At 39.2% G+C, this 22,478-nt stretch overlaps 1 protein-coding gene across 1 annotated transcript; it reads right to left on the bottom strand.

The window, feature by feature from the left end:
- Positions 1–1,821: 1,821 nt before the first annotated feature.
- On the bottom strand, positions 1,822–22,281 carry LOC149307267 (centrosomal protein of 152 kDa-like). The gene is made up of 11 exons (XM_089539159.1): positions 22,217–22,281; positions 18,814–19,146; positions 17,358–17,523; positions 15,077–15,217; positions 13,926–14,065; positions 12,539–12,739; positions 11,238–11,385; positions 9,780–9,871; positions 6,562–6,718; positions 4,654–4,852; positions 1,822–1,870 (listed from the first exon to the last, which is right to left on the bottom strand). Exons 2-9 carry the CDS (start codon positions 19,024–19,026, stop codon positions 6,629–6,631), a joined length of 1,191 nt encoding a protein of 396 aa, XP_089395285.1. The 5' UTR covers positions 19,027–19,146; positions 22,217–22,281; the 3' UTR covers positions 1,822–1,870; positions 4,654–4,852; positions 6,562–6,628.
- Between the last annotated feature and the right edge of the window lie 197 nt (positions 22,282–22,478).

Here is a 22,478-nt window from a genome sequence, read left to right as displayed (position 1 = left end):
CTGAGGAACCTTTTCCCATCAGATTTTTGACATGTCCATAAATATGGCGCTCGGTCTTTCTCTCAAACGGCTATAATTTATATCCAATTTGTAGTTTTGGGTTGTTTTAAAGAAAGAATGAGCTTTGTTTTATAGGCAAAACAACATTGTTGATACTGATTGCTTGACTGGTGATGATGCCGGGTGACATTCTCCTGTGGACTCTGCACCAGGTTGATGTTCGAGATGCTTTTTTCCTTGGAGGGCGCATACCTTGAGGACAGGATGCACCCGTTTTCTGGGAGAGATAAGAGCTATTCTGGATTGCAGTTACCTTTTCACGCACGCTTGCCGCTGGCATCGCAGATGGGAGCATAGGATAAGATCTGCACCATTTCATCCTGGCTGGTGGCCACAGGAGGCTCCGGGTCAGAGGAACCCAACAGGTATCTCTGGAAGGAAAGGTCAAGGAGATGCCCAGGTGAGCTGTAGTGTCCTACCGATGAGAGGATGCCTTCCCTACACTCGTTTTATACAGTAGACATTTATAGATGTATATCCGTACAAACACATGGGTCTATTACACAAACCTCTCTTTATATTTATACTAATATTTACAGTGGGCCCTTGCTATCCATTGGGGCTTGGTTCCAAGACTCTCTGTGGATACAAAAATCTGTGGATGCTCAGGTCCCATTAAATACAATGGTATAGTAAAAATGCAAACTGTAAAATGGCACGGTAAAAATGTAAAGTGACAAAATCAAGATTTGCTTTTGGGGAGATAGATAGATGTGGGTGCATGTGTATACAATTGGCCCTCTGTATCCACAGATTCTTTATCCACAGCTTGAATATATATATTATTTCAATACATATATTTTTACTATGCCATTGTATTCAATGGGACCTGAGCATCTGCAAATATATATATATATTCAGGCTGTGGATGCTTGAATCTGTGGCTATGGAGGGACAATTGCCTACACATGCATCCACATCTATGTATTTATACAGCCGTATGTATATGTGTATTTTCCCACAAAATAAGTTGCAGTTGCAGGCAACGATTGTTTCTGACAGAGGGCTGGCTCTAGGAAAATCCCCATACAGTCTAGAGAAGCCATGAAACCAAAAGTGGATGCACAGCTCCATGTGAACACACACACACACACACACACACACACACCACTTGCCCCCATGTCACTTAAGACCCCAGGCTTTTACTGACAAAAAGGTGAGAGAAGACTAGACATTAACAACAATTTCCGTTTCGAAGCACAGACCTTCATCCATTTCTTGGAGCTGTTTTCATTCTGCTGGTTTCCATCAGGGAGATGGTCCTGAAATTCATCATAACGCCAAAAGTATTCGTATAACCTGTTGGTCCACTGTCCCAAGGAGCAAATGTGGAGCCAGAGGGTCTCTTTGGGGAAAGAGAGAGAAAGAGAAGCTCAGAGCAGGAATTGAACCCTGAACTATCTTATGCTCAAGGGCTGGACTTGTCATCTTTGCAGTCACCAGTTATGGTGCATGCTTGGTTTTGGAAAAGGAAGCCACAAAGCCCAGAGTGTATACACATGTACACATGTGCACACATCATGCTGCTGCTATTCTGATGGCTTGCAAGGGTATCCACTGACCCCTGAGCTGTCCCATCCATAACCTTGGTGTGGCACACGGCAGGAATGGGCAACTGGCTTTTCCAGGCTTCCTGGGCATTCAGACCAAAGTCCCGGCTGCTTTCTGGACGGCCGCTTACCTCTTTGCTCCGGAGCGCTACTGATGGTGAAGGGATGCCACTCGTATTTGGCTATGGCAGGGATGTTTAGATACAGTCACCAGGCTTGTAGTGGAAAAAGGGAGGCCTCTGAATCACCAGGTGACTCACCTGCACAAGAAGGACAGACAGCTTATGTCAAATACCTTTGGTTTGGCATCGCCAAAGACATTAGGATTGGTTCCACCCGCTCCCTACATACAAACACTTCGGATGGCTTTCCCAAAATAAAATTTCCTCTTTCTTCCCCTTTTCTCTAAATCAGCGGTTCCTAAACTTTGGAGTTAAACTACAAAATCTGTTTTGGAGTTTAACTCCCACAAATCTAACAGTCAGGAAGCTGAAGTCCAAAACGTCTGGAGGACCAAAGTTTGGGAACCACTGCTCTAGACGTTCTTTGCTTTTCCATCAAAGGACCCCACTTTTTTGTTCATGTTATCCATCACAGTTTATCTGCGTTTCTTTTGGTCCCATTCTTTGACGAACAAACTTTTGAGGGCAAGAGGTTGACTTCCACGATGGACAGCCCTCCGGTGTGAGACAAGGCCGACCCAAGGATCTTCTCTAAGAGAAACAGAAACCCAGGCACCACAAACCACTTCCAGAAATTCGGACCATGGACTATTAACAAAGCCCAGATGAAGATGTAAGAAAGGTGGGTCCAGTAGAAGACCTGCTGGGAAGAACATCTTACAGGAAAGAGCAAGGGAAGTTTGGGAACGATGAAGAATTGCGTTGAAGATGGAAGACATGTCAAGGGTTTAAACAACCTGAACCGAGCTAAAAGGTTGTCTCGACACACGCACCATTGAAAAACCCCTCCTGTGTGCAGAATATTTCAGGGCAGGGCTTTATTTCTGAAATGAAAACTACTAGAGCTCAAGCTGACTCAGGCATAATTACTTTCATCCCCTAAAGCCATTCTTCTAGTTTAAAATAGAGACAAAGAGACGGAGCTTGCATTTTCTCAATAGTGAAGGAAAGTCATTCAGTACATGCGCAAAGACATGCTCTTACGTCAAAGACCTAGCTGCGTTAGTCTGGAAAATCAGTGTGCAAAAGGAGCTGCAGGTTTTGTAGACTTGAGCCTACTTCTTCAAGACTCAAGTCTACAAAAGCTCATGCTTCTTTCTTAATCTCAAAGGGGCTTACAAGATCCCTTTGCATAATGTTTCTTAATTTATGCGCAATGAACACATGCTTTGGCTGAAGATCAGTTGCTGAAGGCACACACACACACACACACTTTTTTTTGTTTGATTTTTCATGCAACTCAAGAGGCTATAAAATTGGTCCGTTTATTTACTGAATTGATATCTTGCTTTTCTCCCAAGATGGGGTTCAGGGCAGCTTGCCAGAATCTCAACTGGAATTTCCTCCCATTCCAACCTTGATTGCTATTTATGCTAGATCCAACTTAATATGTGGCAGACAGGCAAGCTAAAATATAAAACTGTATATCCCAAAGCTATACATACTAGGGTGAAGCAAGTAGGTCACAGTGGAATCATTAGGGTTGGTGTAATGCAGTGCATTAAACTCATTGTGTCACCCCACCTCAATGACCTCCTCCTATACCATATTAGGAGTCCTAGTCTAACACTCAAACCACTACAGCACATTCATTCTCAGAAACATGATAGCAGTCTTCAAACACAGAAGAGAGCAATAATACATCCTCTGCTGCCCCAGAGAGCACAACTACAGAAAAAGGCCTGAACTGCAGCACTGTGGATTTGGATTATTTTATATCCACTTCAATATCCTATATGCTAGGTTATTGTTGTGTGCTTTCAAGTTGCTTCAAACATATGGGAATCTCAAGGTATCATGGTATTTTCTTGGCAAAGTATGTTCAGAGGAGGTTTGCCTTTGCCTTCTTCTGAGGCTATGACAGTGTGATCTGCCCAAGGTCACTCAGTTCAGCGCTCAAACTATCACACCAAGCTGGCTGTATATACTAGGTACCTTTTTCTTATTTAGCTAAAGGGAGATATACGGTGGGACCTTGTTATCTGCTGTGGTTTGGTTCCAGGATCCCCCTTGAGTAACAAAACCTGTGGATGCTCACGTCCCATTAAATATAATGGCCAAGCAAAATGGTGTACCATATATAAAATGGAAAATCAAGGTTTGCTATTTGGAATTTATACTGTTTTGGAATATTTTCAAGCTGTGTATGCTTGAATCTGTAGATAAAAAAATCCATGGATAAGGAGGGCTGACTGTACCAGCCAGAACAAGTATGATTCTGTTATGTTTGTTGCTGAAGAATACAGATGAGGTAAAGGTGGCACTGGTGCTGTTGCACACCATGTCCTACTTGTGGGCTTCCCACAGGCAATGCTTTGGCCATAGAAACCCACAGCATATTATGGATACTAGCTCCACAAGGGGCAGAATGAACAGCACCTCACTAGAAATTCTGAAGTTATGTTATCATGAGTGTCTGTTTATATCAAGGGTAGAACTCACACAATTTTGCAGATGGTGTTGAACAGCAAATCCTCAGTATCCGCTAGAGTTTGGTTCCAGGACCCCCGGTGGATGCTCAAGCCCATTATATACAATAGTGTAGTAAAATGGCATCCCTTATATAAAATGGCAAAATCCAGGTTTGCTGTTTAGAAATTTTTGTGTGTGTGAATATTTTCGAACTATGGTTTGCTGCATCTGTGGTTGTGAGGGCCAACTGTATCCTAAAGGCTACATTCAGAGGAAAGAACTAACAAAACCATCTCTAAGTATTCCTTGCCTAAGAAAACCCATATGACCAGCATAAGTCGAAAGGTGACAAGTCACTTGAAGGCACACACACAAAAAAAGCCTCTTCAGTTGTAGCAAGGTGGAGGAAATAACATCTATGTTTCTAAACATATGAAAAACAAACAAACCTCATGAACATTTGTTTTCACCAGCTGCTGCTTCAACTCATCTATTGTCCTCTGGCAATCTTCAAGCTCATTTTGCAACTGAGAAACTCGGTTCCTCTTCGATTTGTTACTTCTCAGCAAACGTTCCATTTCATCCTTTAACTCTAAGATGATCTCATCTTTAGAAAGTCCTCTGTCTGCTTCTTTATGCTCTGTAGGACTGTTGAGGTTTTTTTAAGTCAGGAGGGAGAAATTAGTTTCATGGAATCAAAGAATCATAGCATCATAGAGTTGAAAGAGGCAACAAGAGCCATCCAGTCCAACTCCATTCTGTCATGCAGAAACTCACAATCAAAGCACCCCTGACAGATGGCCATCCAGCCTCTGTTTAAAGACCTCCAAAGAAGGAGACTCCACTACACTCCAAGGGAGTGTGTTCCACTGTTGAACAGCCTTTACTGTCAGGACGTTCCTCCTAATGTTGAGATGGAATCTCTTTTCCTGTAGTTTGAATCCATTGCTCTGAAGCAGTAGAAAACAAGCATGCTCTATCCTTCAAATATTTAAACAGGCTATCATATGACCTCTTAACCGTCTCTTCTCCAAGCTAAATATACCCAGCTCCCTATGTCTCTCCGCATAGGGCATGGTTTCCAGACCTTTCACCATTTTTGTCACCCTCCTCTGGACACGCTCCGGCTTCTCAGTTTTAAACTGCGGTGCCCAGAATTCGACACATTATTCCAGGTGAGGCCTGACCAAAGCAGAATACAGTGGCACTATTACTTCCCTTGATCTAGACACTATATCTCTCTTGTGGCAGCCTAGAATCCCATTGGTTTTTTGAACTGCTGCATCACAGGGTTAGCTAAAGGTCTTTATTATGGGTGGGGAGCTCTTGTCATAGTTTGTCCCAGAGGAACCTTTAAAAAATAAGATCAATCTCTTCTACTGTCTCAAGTAGCCTTTTACAATGCCTGGGAAGAAAAAAGGCATTGACAGTGACTCTTTCACATTTCTCTGACATGGCAGAGAATCAACCTCTGTTTGGCACAGTGGAGAAATGCCAAAGAGCTGCTATAAATCTAAGAAACCCTATGCTGGACCCCAATGTTTTATCCTCAGCTTCTCCAAAGTTCAAATATAAGTCCATAATTTTGGCCCCCAAACCTGCCCTCAACTTAAACATGAGGTTGATTTATATGTCACGTTTAAATAGCTTAAGACAGCAGCTTACTCCATGTCAAAACTACAAGTGGAGAGTTTGCATGCCAACTTGCAAGGTCCACTAAATTTCAACTTGTCTTGTAGAGCTGAACTGTGATCAACATTTTAACTCCTTACCATAACTCATATTTTATCAATCGACACTGCAATCATAATAAAAAATAATCTCCTCATTTACTACTTCTCTGTTAGTTTTTCAGAAGCTACTGAAGAGCACATTTAAGCAGACCAGCAGTCTGGAGCACTCTCTACCACTGAAATAATTCATGGTTATTACTTGCTTTCTGATGTCTCATTTTCCCAGTGTTCTTATTTTCACGTTTTAATTATGGCTTTATTTTTTTTACATATATTTAAGTGAATGCTACTTAGTGTATCTGTGTAAATCTTAGTGCAAATCTGAAAAAAAATGTATCATATCATGGAGCGGATTTTAGGTATTCAGAAAATGAACTGGAAACACCTGGTCCTATAGCATTGCTAACACTATGCACGTTAGCCAGATCAGTCCCTTAAATGCAAGACGAGAGTAAGCCCCATGTAAAAATAGGATTTTAAAAAATGGCATTACAGTTAGCCGTATAACACAACAACAGTTTTACTGGAACAGCTAATGTATAATGGGGGCATATATGATATGATTTGAGCAACATTTCACTGTTTAATTCTTGTAAAAAAATCAGAAAAGTTTTCATTCCATACCTGTGCAGCCTTGTTTTCTTGTTGATCTTTTTAATACCCAAATCAACATAAGAATCAGACATTTCATTCAATCCTTCATGTGGGTTACTGAGAAACACACCATGTTTTGCTGCAGATTCATATAAAAAATTTCTTCTTTTTGTTCCTTTAGCTCTTCCTAAAATGTAGAAATTAGAGAGGGATAAGCAAATCCAGCACAACCTAATAATATAAATCTACTGATACCAGTGGCTAGGCTGATAACAGAATTATCCTACATTTATTGAGTCACCATAAGTCAATAGATGACTTGAAGGCACATACACACAAGTACAGCCGCCTCTCCATTTTCACAGGTGAGCCATGCTGGACCACACACCCTGCAAAAACAGAAAACCACCAATATTGGAGTCCCTCTACTGACTGCAATGGCAGCATGCTCCTGCATGCGCTGCCGCACACGTGCCTCAGGTGCGCAACCCAGTGTGTCGCCCTCCATTTGCCTCTCGTGTATTTCTGAGGGACGCAGATTCCAGGTCCGCGAAAACGGAGGGGGCAACTGTAGTCAGAATGCAAACTTCTAAATGTAACTTCTGACATTATCTCTTAGGCATATGAACTAATAACAGCTGGATGTACAGTTATGAATTTTCTTTATCTCTTAAACATTTATTTAACTATTCCCACACTGGACACCACTGGGATTTCTCATACCACTGAACAGATCCACACATTTTCTTCATTTCAACAATGAAGCAGGATCAAGTGCCATCAGAGTTGAATCTTTATGCTTCTGTTTACGACAAATATACAGTGACTCTTTATTGGGAAATATTTGCTCACATTTGCCAGTTTGTATAATTAATAATTTCTATACAATGTTAACATAAACACTATGAATGGGTCACTATAAATATGCACTTTGAATACATGGATCAGATGAAGTGAACTCTAGCTGAGAGAAACTCGTGCCACATTAAATTGGTTATAACCTTAAATAATAACAAGATTATTTGCTGTTATGCCTGGGAAACAGATAACTCATCTGAAAGCATGTAGATTATGGGAAACATATACGGTAGTCAAAACAGAAACGCATGTCAAGCTTCTTGAAATTGCCCTTTCAGAGAAGTTATTCAACTGTAGCTTGCTCTGAGAGGGCTACTTAAAAATGTCTTAAAATTAATTATGGAATAATTTCAGGGTGACAGATGTTATAACAAGTAGATTCTTGAAAGAATCAAAGTATGACACAGTATTACATGTAAGCTTTTAGGGATGACCTCTCAGAGACAACAGTAATATGATTTCTGGAACTCAAGAAAATGGAGTCAGACGAATGACTGTTAAGTATGCCTTAAATCTTGCTAGTGCCAATGTAGAGCATACAAGTAATGTAGAGAAAACAGTAGAGCATAGAAGTAAGCAAGACTTCACCCAGCTCACACCAACCAAACAGCCTTGCTATCAGGATTGGGCTAATCCTGTGCTGGGGGATCTTATCATGTATTTGATCTAACTGTGATGTATGATATTCTGATATGCATGGTTTCAACAGGAAGGTATGACATTATGTCATGATGCCTTACTTGGAGGTTTTGCTTTATATGAATATGCTGTGGGATGAAAAGGATATAATAGTTTACATCAGGTGACTTAACTAATATATATTTTATATGATATATGTGCTAACTGATATACATTTGATACAAACTTGGTAGTCTGATGTATTGTGTAGGACTGCTGTTAGGTTGGTGGACATATTTATGCTTTTGATATATAGTGTTATAAATAGCTATAGATTCATAATATGATACATTGTTCCTGCTAGCTGATATTGTGTGTGAAAACTGGTTTGTGTTATCTTGGGGGGGGATGCAGATTTGTTGTTAGTTGGATTAATGGTTATAGAGCTAATAAAATGTGTGCTTTTATATATTTTAAATATATTAACTACATAGACTACATAGGCAGTTTTAAAGAGGGGGGTTGAATACGGTAATTGGGCTTTGCTGAATTCTTGGTAAAGAAACGCATAGGGGTGTTTTTCCTTTTCGGCTTGTTCAGGGCTCTGTTATCAACTGCTGCAACAGTTAGAACAACTAGGCAATGCTGGCCTGGGAAAGAACTAAAAACAACTAAAGAAGACCAACTATTTTTAGAATCGTGAAATGATTGAGTCTACCAATTTTGTAAAGTGGAGCTAATGATAGACTAATGTTTGATGTATGTGTACTTAGGTTTCAGTTCTGTCCAGGACGCCCGACTAGCTGCATCTCTGTAACTTCAGGAATTAAAAGCTTGCTGATCATCCACAGAAGCCTGATTTACTGAGTCTGGGGTTAGAGTTGAACTAGTTCTGACACTTATCCCAACAGACCCGCAACCGTGACCAAACGAACTCTCCGAAAACATTATCTGGGGCTGGGGAAGTTTAACTCAACTGACCCAAGCTCCCCTTATGCTGCCTCTTTCACCACCCCATATGGCCTTGCCTACTAGCCAAGCTCCCAGAACTATATAGAGAGCTAGTGGCTGTCAAGGTGAATTGTGCCTTTTTCTCTGTTACATAAATTTAAATGACATTTTAAAGTGGCCTCACATTTCACTTCCACAATGAACTTGCTGGACAGCCTTTATAAGTAAAAACATTGTTTCTCTTTTTAAAAAGATAAGGGGTGGGGATAAACAGTCTAAAGGGTGATCTCGCAAACTAAGCAGGATCAGCCCCAGTTAGTACTTTGATGGGAGACCACCACCAAATTCCAGATGATGTAGGTGATATTTCAGAGGAAGGAATAGGCAAACCACCTCCGAGTATTCCTTGCCTAATAAAAATTCATGAGATTGCCTTAAATTGACAGGGGACTTGATGGCACACATGTAGAAAAGTGGAATATGCATCTTATAAATTCAGAGTCATATTCTTTACCAGCCTGCTGTAGTGGTTTGAAAGTCGGACTACAACTACAAATTCCCACTCAGCCACAGAAGCCAACTGGGTGATCTTGGGCATGTCACACTTTCTCAGCCTGAAAAGGTGGCAAAGGCAATCCTCCTCTGAACAAATCATGCCAAGAAAATGCCATAATAGGGACAACATAAGTTGGAAACAATTTGGAAAGCATATAAAAACAACATTCTTTACTGGAGGCACTTTTCTTTTGGAAATTCTTCTATCACTTTTGTACTAGTCCAAGCAAATCTTTTACAATATTTCAAGAGGAAAATAAACAAACCTGCAGAGCCTTGTTCATTTCAGTACTTATTAAGTGGGCAGACTGAGCTTGTTGAAGCTGCATACGTAACTGATTTGTTTCCTTTACCCAGCCTGGAGAGAAATAACTGAAATTACTTTTTAAAAATCACATAAGAATTGTTAAAGAGAAAAAACCCAAGTGACCTTTCGTAAGGCAGTCTGAAAAGAAGTAGCCATGTTAGTCTCTTGCAAAATAAAGCAGAAGGGAAGGGGGGAAAATAAATAAATGTGGTGGCACCTTTAAGACTTTTTTATTATTATTTTAGCATGAGTTTGTGTAGCTATAAACCCAGCAGGTTGTTGTTGTTGTTGTTGTGTGCTTTCAAGTCATTTCAAACTTATGGTAACCCTATAATGAGTTTTCTTGACAATTTGTTTTGCTTGATTTGATTTGTTCAAATGAGGTTTGCCATTGCTTTCCCCTGAGGCTGAGAGAGTCTGACTTGCCTAAGATCATACAGCAGGTTTCATGGCTTAGCAGAAATCAAATCCTGGTCTCCAGAGTTGTAGTACAACACTCAAACTACAGTGCTACACTGGCTCTCCGCATCCAAATAAGTAGGTTTCTATCAACAAAAACTTGTGCTTAAAAAACAAAAGCTTAAAGGTGCCACTGCATTTCCTTTTTTCCCCCCTCCTACTTCCTTCTTTTTACTGAGGTAGCATTTCCAATTGTCCTTTAAAAATGTACTAAAATGTTAGTTACCTAGAAGAAAGTATTGACAATGTGGCTAAATTTTAATGGAAGATATTCAAGCTCACCATTTAAAAGAGCAACTTTTCCAGCACTTCAGACTGATGTAGATTTATTTTAGGGGTTTTCCTTCTCTTCAAAATGAAAATAATGATGAGTAACTATAATGTGTCTAATATTTGCTTTCCTTTAAGCTAACGGAAACTGTGAAACCATGCCAGACAACAAGAGGAACAAGGCCGACTTGGTAATAGACTGAAGTTTAAAAAAAAGAACCTTTTTAAAGGAACAAAATGTCTTAGTGTGTACAGTTGCGAATTTAATGACTCTTGCAGAAGCGTTTCACAAGATTTCTTTAGCCAGCAGGAATATTTTTCAGTCTAGATTTGGCAGGGAGAATGTCACTTAAGGATTGCCTGTCACACTTATTTACTTTTATTATACAAACTTAATTTATAGTTTTCCTCTCTTACAACTTTCCATCCTCACAAGAAGCCACTTTTCACTTAGGTATACCAGATTTCTGGTCCAAGTGCTTCTTCTGCCAATCTAAGAAAAAATCTGATGTAAATCCTTTTGTATAAAATATCTGGTACTCAAAGCAATTGACCCACTTGCCAGATAACTGCACCTCCATCATGACCATTTAAACACCACTTCAAGACTTCACGCAAATGCTTATTTAAATTTCTGGAGTTTCTCATTTTAGGATTTACTGACAAAAATAAGGCCAAGAGGACATACCTGTCTGTAGGAGATTTGCACATTGATTTTGACTTTCTTCTAGGCTTCTTGAGAGCCGACTAATCATTTCATTTTTTTCTAATTTGCTTTCTTCAAGAGTTCTTTCAAGTTGTTTCACGTGTTCCTTTAGATGGCAGCAAAGTTCTGTCTGATAAGATATACTGTGTTATCTGGCATGTAGCATACATGGCCATCCCAATAAAGTTAAAGATTACAAGAAAAGCATACTTCTTTTTTTTCTCCTTCTGTAACATTGGGATTTTTAAAAATATAAATATACAAAATGACATTTTGATGCAATTCAGATGCCAACATTTCCCAATCCAATAAGGTATGGTTAATTGGCTCAGGAGCAAGCCATGCATCTGTGGTTTGCTCACCCTCCCCTTCTGCATTTCTGTTTGACAAGACTATCTTGACTTGCTTAAACCACAGTTCTTCATGACATCCAAAGCAGAAAACCATGATTTAAGAGCTCCCTCCTAATCAAGATTTGATTGTAATTCAAAGGAAAGAGATATTGTTACAAGGAGACAACTGCATGGCTCACTTTAATTTTGTTCAATAAACCATGGTCCAATATTATCATTTCTGGTATTTACTGAATATTTTTACTTTACATCAGAGATCCACTAGTGGAAACCTCAGGCAGAAGGCCTACAATTACAATTAAAAATTCTGAGCCCAGGAATTTGTACTTGAGTACCAAAAGTACTTCAGCAGTACTATTTAGATAAAAGGAAGAGAAGGGAATCAAAAATCCTTGCCAATATACTACAAATCGCCTAGCGATTTATCACTAGATTCCACTCCTAATTTATAAAACTAAGGTTGAGACCTCTCTAAGCAAGTTAATACTAAATTTGGCAGGGTTCAATAAAGGAAGTCTTCAGTAGCAAAAAATTATCTTTATTGTTTTACATGACTTGAAAACTCAGAAAATAGTTCTATTAACTTAAATAAAAATCTAGTTGTATGTTTCTCAGGCAAATGAAAGAATGCTAAACCATGTATTAGTTCTATATTGTCACCTGGCTCATTTCAAGTGGTGGATTGTCCAATATTGCAAGGAAACCATTTATATATCTATAAATTGACATTATCTGCACAAGTACGACTAAGACCTTACAATGCCAGGATCTGTAAACATGTCGCATCTGATCCACAACTACAGTCCCCCAAATTCCTATACAACACTATCTAGGTATAAATTCCATTGGTCATACTGGAACTTACTTCCAAGCCAACATTCACAACTACTCTTTTTGATATATTTGCTTCTACAAACAACAGAGTCTGACCTGCTCTTGCAGTGCTACATGGCTAGCATCAAGTTTCTGCTGCAGAGACATGACTTGTTCTTCATATTTCTGTTTGAGTGCTGCGACAACAGCCTCGTGCTGCTCTCTTGCACGCTGAAGAGCATCAGACCGCCGAAGTTCCAAGAGCTGCTGCTGCATGCTTTCCATAGCAACTTCTGCTATTTTGGCTTTTTTGATCAGCTACCAAAAACACCACATGTATTAGTTATACCATATCAAAATGATTCTGTGACTTCCTTTGACACAAGTCATCATCAATGTAAATCAAGATAAAATTCCACAAAGAAACCCATTCTAAACATCCAGTAAAAAAGAGAAAAACATCTATGCTTGTAGAATTTGAGCTGATGTACTAGTACAACAATCAACCATTCTTTATCAATCAAGTCTTTATTACAGTTTTACACATGTCCTGGGAGAAAATGCTGCTGAACAGGTACTACCCCACATGTGCCAACAGAGGAAAGTGAAGGGGTGGACAACTCTGACTCTTCAGATGTTTCTGGATTACAACTTCCAGCAATCCCCACAATTGGCTATGCTGTCAAGCGCTGATGAGAGTGGCAGCCCAAGAACATCTGCAGGCCAATAACCGTCTATCCCATGGTATCATTACACTTTCTTTATGCATCAAAAGTAAAGTGAACTGCATTACTAAATTTAAAAAAGGCAGCTCCACTTCCATCTCCTCAGCATGCATGCATTTCAGTGCAATAGAACTGATCTGTGTGATGTTCCCTATCATGCTCAGGACCTGGAGTAGTGGGTTTGAAGAGTATAAGTAACCAATAATAATGTCAGCCTGCCATGTACCAATCTCAGCCACTTCAAGCTACCATCACAAATATCTCATAAGCACTTCAAAATTGCTGAAAACCAGGGAAGGAAGGAAAGAAAACTGAAGCGCTGTAACATGACTTCTTCTCATTATCTACAGTTAGATCCCAAGAGCACTATGGACTTATCATAGCTGGGAACTGGGATGGAGTTGGGGAGAGAACTGAAGAATTCTAGAAAAGCAGTGTCCCACCGCATTGCTGCAATAGCAAACAGATAGTGTGATGTCTTCTTTTATATCCCGAGCAGGCTTATTACCTTATCCCTTTGATGGGTAGAGGAGATGGGAATGTATGTATGTGTATATGCTTGGGTGGAAATGGGCAGTGTGGGGAAACAGAGCCCTATTATCCACAGCCTGACACCTCAGGGTTTTTATCTAAATCATATGTTGTGTTCATGTCAAGTACAATTATGTTTCAACTCACACTTCACCCTAAGTGTTCCTTCACAAGCAGTTGCAAATATGTTATGATGTGAACATCAACAGAATTTTTAAAAATGAAAAGAAATAAACTTGTTAATCTACCTGCTCCTCGTTGGTAGTTAGTGTTTGAATTTGGGTTTTGAGTGCTTTTATTTGGCCTTCAAGTTGAATTTCTATTTCCTTGCCATTCTGATAGTTTTTTTGACTTTCCTGAAGACTGAGACACATGCCATCCTTTTCATCTGTACAAAATAAAGACATATTTATACCACTGCAATACATCATTTTTTCAAAAACTGCAAAATATCTTTGGCCAAGAAAAGATTAAAACACCAACATTTGTTTGATATTTTCATCGATCAAAAAAGAGAAATGACAAAGCTAATTCTGAATGGCATCTGCTTCAGATTCAACCTGAGACTTCAATGTAATAACCAAGTAGTGCCAGCCAAGGTTAAAGTAGATCTGAGGCCAACAATAACATTAAATACAGCAAGCTCTAAATCACAAGAAATGTGACAAACACTACAAATGCAGTGAATATCAGAGGAAGAAGGCAGACATAATGTGTTTCCAAACCCAGGTATATAAGCATTAAAATATATAAAAATATTTTAAAAACAGAAATGAAAGCCAATAGTTTGGCTCCTTGTTTATTTTTCTTAATAAACTTCTATTGGCTCACTTCTATTTGTTTTATTAGCAAAGTTCCATGATTTTGTTTAACGTAAACTTCTCAGTCTTCTATCATCTAAGAGAGATGATAGATCATGGATATTAATATCATGGCTACCAGACGGAAAATAGCCAATAGTGTTCAATTAACATTTATATACACACCCACACCCAAATCAATGTCACCTTTTGAGCCAAGAAAGCAACTCACAATAGATATATGTGTACACTCTATGGAACAATGCCCATGGAAGCACTGGGCATGGATATTACCAGATAACCCATCTTATTTGGCTACCCTAGTACTTGAATTACATATTAACTAGTTTTTTGGCAACTATAAAGAGGGTTACAAACTGTCTAGAACTTGGTGGTGGGTGGGAGACAGATATGTGGCTTTTCAATTACTGCAAGCATGCCATACTTTACTCCAGTTAACTGAAGTATTGATACTCCCATCCTACCTCAGAACAAGAAAAAACCTCACATCTTCCCCATTTTCATCTTTTACTTCCAATGAGCCTCCAAATGGATGCAACTCACCCTCTGCAAACCTTACCTCCAAGATTGGCATTTACCTTTCACAATAGCAAGCTGATGAGACAGATATCTAATCTGCTGTGCTCTATCTTCCAGCTGTTTGTTAAGTTCCTCCAGTTTTCGTTCTTTTGCTTTATTAATAATCTGAAGTTGTAGAATCTGCATGTTTTCAGAAGAATCTGTCAATACAGATAGTTTCAAATGTCAGGAATTAGAATGTGCATGGTATTCTCAACTTACATAAATCAAGCCACAAAATAGCATTCTTGAAGGAAATAAATATACAGTGGTACCCCGGGATACGAAAGCACCGCCTTACGAAATTCCCGGGATACGAAAAAATCCCATAGGAAAAAACTGTTCCGGGTTACGTTTTTTTTTTCGGCTTACGAAAAAATTTTTTGGTGCTTTTCGGCGCTATTTCGCACGAAATCGCGGCTTTTAGCGCTAGCGCCTATGGCTTTTTCGGGTTGCGAAATCTTTCGGGTTACGAAGGGCTCCGCGGAACGGATTAATTTCGTAACCCGGGGTACCACTGTATCTCAGCAGAATTAATGAACTTTACTATAAATCCTGTCAGCTATATCTTGAATTTTGTGTTTTCGTTTGTTAAACAGAAAAGGAAGTAGGAAACTTGTAGACCTTCCCTAGTTTTGGACGAAATGGCAATGAATTATGAAGAAGCACAGTCCCGAACATCTGAAGGGCGAAGGGTTCCCTATACCATTTTACATAGCTCCTCCTATCCAATACCCAAAAACACCTGTGACAACAATACTGTAATTCTACTGCTTAGCACTTCAACTATCTCACTATAACAGTTCAAACAATTAAGTGAAAACGACACTGTCATATCTATTTAAATATCAATTACTACAGTCTGGACATGAGGCTTCAAATAAATGATTTTTTTTAAATCTTCGTGGGTTAATACATTGAGGTCCCTGCCCTAGAACCCTTTGCTTAATCATGATGCAGAACTCTCGGTAAGCTACAGAACTGGTTGCTCCCCATACCAAATTCTACTTACCACTTGATTGGCAGGTAAGAGGTTGTAGGTGTAATATGTCTTTAAACAACAGAAAAATATTCTGATTGACAGGTGACAATTGAGAGTTGACAACTTGTTCAGCTGGTTGAGAGTTATGGGTTGAAGCAGCAGTGTGTTTGATTGCTCTGTGTGTGGATTAAGTTTGGAGCTATGAAACAGACTTTGAAGTTGATTATAAGTCAGAGAGCTGTGTGTGTATATGTGTGTGTGTGTGTGTGCATGGGTGGATGCTGTATTATAATGCATATATATTATAACTGAATACAAAAGCCTCTAGGAACTTTGGATGAATCAACTGTATGATTGTTTTCTTTTTAAGTGTGAAAAGTGGCCAGTGCTCTGCTAATGTTAATAACTGGGGGGTTTTGTTTTTATACTCTGCAATGTACATTGTTTTGGCTATAGCTGGGTAATTTTTACCCATACTGCAACAGAACTTGGCGTTGCCCAAATATTATTACTGGCGGACAGAGATATTGTATATACTCGATTATAAATTGACCTCATGTCAATGAAAGGCAGGTTTTGGGAACAAAATTATAGATTTTGATATGACCCATGGATAAGTCAAGAGTAAAACCTGGGGGAATGAAACAAAGGGAGTAAAGAACAAAGGAAAGGAAAATAATGATAAAGAAGTCACAAAATTCCAGCAGGCATAACTATTTTCGCTCACCCTAAAGGCTGGATAGTTGAGGAAGGAATTATAGACGCAAAAGGAGTGGTTTCTTACTTCTCCTTTTCATGGACTGTCCAAGACCATGGTAGCAGACGCCCTCGGGAATGTGGCATCTAGTTTCATGGCAGTCCCGTGGCAATTGTCCCATCTGCTTCCCCCCCATGTTAGCAGTGATTAGTCTTCAACGCTAATGTGATTCACTTTGTCTAATTTTATTTTTATTTTAACCTGAAAAAGCTGACAAACATACACAAGTGTCTTATTCAAATCTTTCAAAGCCCAATTCCTGTTGGTGCTTCTTTGAGGGGAACCACCAAAGAGCTGCCACCACTGCCATTTTCCCACCAAGGGTTTTAAAAAGGTCAGAAGTGGTGTCATGGCAGAGAGAGTAGAGAGGGGTCAGTGCTTCTTTTAGGTGCTGCCAGGACAGACTAAGCTCTTACCTTTTGCCACTCTATTCAGAGAAGGGTATAGTTCCTTTTTTGATAAGCATTAAAGTCAGTACTGACCTGTGAATAAGTCAAGCCAGGTTTTTTGGGTCAATTAAAAAGCATCAAATTTGTTCTCAAAATCAAGGTTGGACACTTACTCTCACCAGTACCCAGAAATTCTTGCTGCATTTCTTCAAACACTTCGTTTCTTCTTGGCGCATCTGGAGAAACAGAACCTGGCTGCTGAATGTTATTCTCATATGGCTTATATATTACTTTGTAAGGCTCCATAGGTTGCTTGGTAGTTCCTTCTGAAGTGCCAAACTGCAATTGTAACATAAATGCATAAGACTGAATAAACACTAGAATGAAACGACTCTTATATTGTTTAAAGGCATTCAGTGCCCAAGTTAAAAAAAATGTGTAATCACAGAGGTTGGATGGGTAACTTTTAGGAATGCTTTAACTGTGTATTCCTGAAAGGAAGGGGATTAGACGAGATAGCCGTTGTGACCCTTTCCTATGATTTTATGATTCTGTATAAGAGGAACAAATCCTAGTCACACTTCTCTTTAATACAACTGAGCAGATCCCCGAACCTTTCCCCTTTACACCTATGTGTATTTTAAAGCAAGGTTTCTCAAGCTATCCAATGCAGGGGGTTGGTGATTTTTTCTCCAATATGCCATGGACCAGTAGCTTTTTGTGGTCATTGGCTACAATTGTTTCTTTCTTTTCTGTAAAATCTCCTGGGAACAACAGCCAATGGTTCTGGGACTAGCACCAGTCCAGGAAGCACCACTTTGAGAGAGAGAGAGAGAGAGAGAGAGAGAGAGAGAGAGAGAGTATGCCTTCAAGTTGCCTGCCAACTTATGGTGATCCCATGAATTTCATAGGGTTTTCTTAGGTAAGATATATTCAGGGGTGGTTTTCTCAGTTCCTTCCTCTGAAATATAGCCAACAGTATCTGTTATTGGTTGGCAGCCTTCCATCCAAGTACTGATCAGGGCTGACCCTGTTTAGCTTCCAAGATCAGAAAGGCTCTGGAGCATTTAGGATATATGGGCCCTACACTTTGAGTAGTACTGTTTCAAAATACGAATGGGGCGCATGTGTTCACTTGTGGAAGAATAACACCCAGCAATCCTAAGAAGAATAGCCAAAGGTGAGAGATGATGGACCTCGCAGTCCAACAACACCTGAAAAGCCACACTTCCCATCCCTGCTTTAAAGGAAACTGTGAATACATATAAGCACATTCATGCTTCCAATCTAGTTTAACACACGTGTAATTTGAACTGCAATGTCAGTATTCAAATACTCAAAACGCAGTACAAGGAGCACATCAGAGATTTAATCTGGAAACACTTAACTTGAAAATAATTTCTAGACATTTCATCTTTCTAAACAATCAGGCCTTAGACCCAACATATAGGATTTTAGGACTCGTTCAGACGTACCCCTTCCCCAAATGGGCTGAATTCTTATTCAAAAGTTATAAATATCAAATCTTGAGGATGCAATTCCACTTTATACTCTGCTTAGAATACCAGTTATTACAACATAGGGCAAGGAACAGTAGCGGGACAAGAGATAACAAACTAATCCACAAACCTTCAAGTGTTCCTTCTTAGCATCAACCAAGTTTGCAATTTTGCTGTGCTGGTTACTGAATTCTTGTTGTTGACCATTTGTATACAGTCTTACGTTTTCTGGAAAATGATATGCATTGGTTTGTTGGTAATGGCTAGAAGCTTTATACCCATCTTCTCTGAGATACACATCATCAGACCCATCTTCACTGATTCTGCCAGAAATCTCATACATGTTTTTATCTTCATTTTCATTGCGATGGTCAGACCAGTCTCTGGCATGTATTTCACCTTGGATATTTCCTTGATCATACAGAAAGTTGTCACCATATACATTTGGACCCTGTTCGTAATCCTGCAAAGTATGAAAGTCAGGTAATAATGTGTGTGTCACCGAAGGCCCAGTCTGAATGACATTATAATTGATAAAGGATCTGAAACTAATGGAAAGACCAAACCTCTCCATATGAGCTTGCCCATATTTCAGGATCTGTGAAAGAAGGGTCTCTTTAAGTCTCACTACATTTAGAAGCACATTCCTTGGTGGCCTCTGCCATAGTGTGTTACTCTCCCCCATGGGAGTATGAGTTAACCTACTCTCTGCTCTCTCTCTTTTCCAGGAAGCAAAATTCTTTTTATTTAGGCAAGTTTTTCATAGAATCACAGAACTGGGAGAAATCACAAAGGTCATCCAGTCCAACTCCTACCATGCAGTAATGCGTAATCAAAGCACTTCAGACAGAGGTCCATTCAACCTCTGTTTAAAAACCTCCAAAGAAAGAGACTTTACTACACTCAGAGACAGAAAGTTCCATTGCTCTTACTTCAAGAAGTTCTTCCTAACCTGTAGGTGGATTATTTTTTTCATTTAGTTGCTGGAGCTGCAGAAAACAAGCTTACTTTATTCTCATAGGATATCACTTCAAATATTAAAACATGGCTATAATATCACCGCTTAACCTTCTCTTCTCCAAGTTAAACATACCAAGTTCCCTAAGCTGCTCCTTATAGGGCATGGCTTCTAGACATTTCACCATTTTGGTCACCCTCCTCTGGACATGCTCCAGCTTGTCAATATCCCTCTTGAATTGTGATGACCAGAATTGGGTACAGTATTGAAGATAAGGTCTGTCTAATGCAGAACAGAGTGGTACCTGCCCCCCTGAGTGCAGTGGCTGCTGCTGCTCCTACATTTGCACATGGAGGTAAACTGGGCATGACTGAGGTAGAAAACACTGGCCAGCTGGCTGCTACACAAACAGTAGACCTAGCATTATAAATAGTTGTGGGGGCAATAGAGTTGTTGCTGAAGAAAAATGGGGATGTTAGCCATTTAAAAAGTTGGATGTTGATGCAGACTATGATCATAATGGCTTTTAAAGCTGCGGCATCATATTGTTGACTCATGTTTAGCTTGTGGTCTACTAAGAGTCACAGATCCCTTTCACATGTACTGTTGTCAAATCCTGTGTCACCAATGTTATATCTGTTCCTTTTAATTTTTTTTCCTGCCTAAGTGTAGTACCTTGTATTTCTCTCTGTTGGAATTTATTTTGTTAGTTTTGGCCCAAATCTCTAATCTGTTAAGATCATTTTGAATTCTGATCCTGTTTTCTGGGACATTAGCAAGCAATAATTTGGTGCCATCTGCAAATTTCATAAACATGTCCTCCATTTTATCACCCCAAGTCATTGATAAAGATGTTGAATAGCTCTGGACCTAGGGCAGAACCACTAATTACTTCTCTCTAGGATGAAGAGGAGCCATTGTGAGCACCCTTTGGGTTCAGCCAGTCAACAAGTTGCAATTCCACCTAACAGGTGCATTGTCTAGCCCACATTTTACTAGCTTGTGTACAGGAATATCATGGGGGAACTGGTTGAAGGCCTTAGTGAAATCAAGATATGCTACATCCACAGAATTCCCTTCATCTATCATCTACCAAAATGGTGAAGGGGCTGGAAACCATGCCCTATGAGGATAGACATAGGGAGTTGGGTATGTTTAGCCTGGAGAAGAGAAAGTTAAGTGGTTATATGATAAATATTTGAAGGGGTGTTATATTGAGGCTGGAGCATGCTTGTTTTCTGCTGCTGCAGAGAATAGGACCCGGAGCAATGGGTTCAAATTACAAGAAAAGAGATTCCAGCTCAACATCAGGAAGAATTTTCTGACAGTAAGAGCCGTTCAACAGTATAACACACTCCCTCGGAGTGAAGTGGAGTCTCCTTGTATTGAGTTTTTTAAACAGAGGCTGGATAGCCATCTGTCAGGAGTGCTTTGATTCTTTATTCCTGCATGGCAGAGGATTGGACTAGATGATCTCTTCCAACTGTATAATTCTATGATGTACTGACAGAATTAGAACTGCCCAAAACATATAAATATTTACATCTCATTTTTCATTCCAGCTTACTCAAACAGCAAGCCAAAACTCACCCCATTCCTGTGGTAAATAACATTTTGAAGTGAAAAAAAAAGCCTGGGCTCTAAAATACAAAAAGGAAATTTCAGTATTTCATTGAATGGAAGCATTTCCCGTTTTCTCAAAGCAAATGGGTGCATAGCCATAATGTATAAGCCTCCGAACTGGTGACAAAGTTTCATGCAAAGTCTTTTAAGAAGCCTGCCCCTGGTTAATATGGGAGAGTGATACTCTTCCTTTGTTGAGTATCTGTTGCATAAGGTATAGTCAAGTCATGTTATTATATCACAAGTTTATATTACTGCTTTTGGTTGCAGTGTTTAAGGGTAGAGGAAATAATTGAATGTCAAGAGTTGCACATACAACTGTTGTGCCATAAAACACTGGGAAGGTTAAGTGATGGGTTATGTAGCAGTAAAACAGTTATTGCAGAAACATGATGATTTTAGCCATAGGAGGTGAGATAAATCTCTAGGAAAGGAAAGCACGAGTCAAGCCTGTTCAAGGTTGTTCCCGTAAGAAACATCAGACAAAGAACAAAGAAGGGGTGGTATTGGAATGAGAGGAGAAAATGTGTTTATTAATTTTAATGAATAAGAATTGAGTCTGCCGTGAAATTGAATGCATGTGTAGTTTAATTAGACAATGTTAATTCTTGTTATTTAGTTCTAATAATGAAGTCTCTGGTATGGAACTGTAGTGCTGAATAAAGGTGTGCTGTATTTAATTGCTGTGTGACCAATTAAAATATATGAACAACAGAAACAGGCAATGAGAGAGATGCTCCTTCTTCCTTAGCAAACAGAGAAATGCAGCAACTTGAAGCAATGACCTAACGTTTCCCTGACATATCTCTATGTTTTTTAACAGAATGCATTGGATTTTGCTAAATATGAATTAGTCAAGATTTTCCAAGATAGGCCAATATTAACTACTTGTACATCTTGCAAATTTATAACAAAAAAAGTTTCAAAAATTAAACAGACATTTGATTCTTACACTTTGTGTATTTGTTGCAACTGGATGATCATCCCATTGGTTGGCATTTTGGTCCCAATGTTCATTTACTCTACAGAGAATATAAAAGAATGTTTAGAAATCATGTTAATATTTATAGCATGATTGTGACATATATGGAGTTAGCTAAATAAGATAGGCTTCTTTCTTAGGATGTTAACATTGAACATAGTTACTTTGTGTGTAGTTTTAGAGCTGCAGTACTTTCCAAAGAATAAAGAAAATGAAGGTTCTTACCTTTCAT

The sequence above is a fragment of the Sceloporus occidentalis genome, unplaced genomic scaffold (assembly GCF_023333645.1).
Source record: "Sceloporus occidentalis isolate IW3139 unplaced genomic scaffold, rSceOcc1.0.p SCAF_9, whole genome shotgun sequence".
NCBI classification, from domain to species: domain Eukaryota; kingdom Metazoa; phylum Chordata; class Lepidosauria; order Squamata; family Phrynosomatidae; genus Sceloporus; species Sceloporus occidentalis.
The sequence above is the reverse complement of the archived record's forward strand: the minus strand, read 5'-3'. Positions and strand labels throughout refer to the sequence as shown.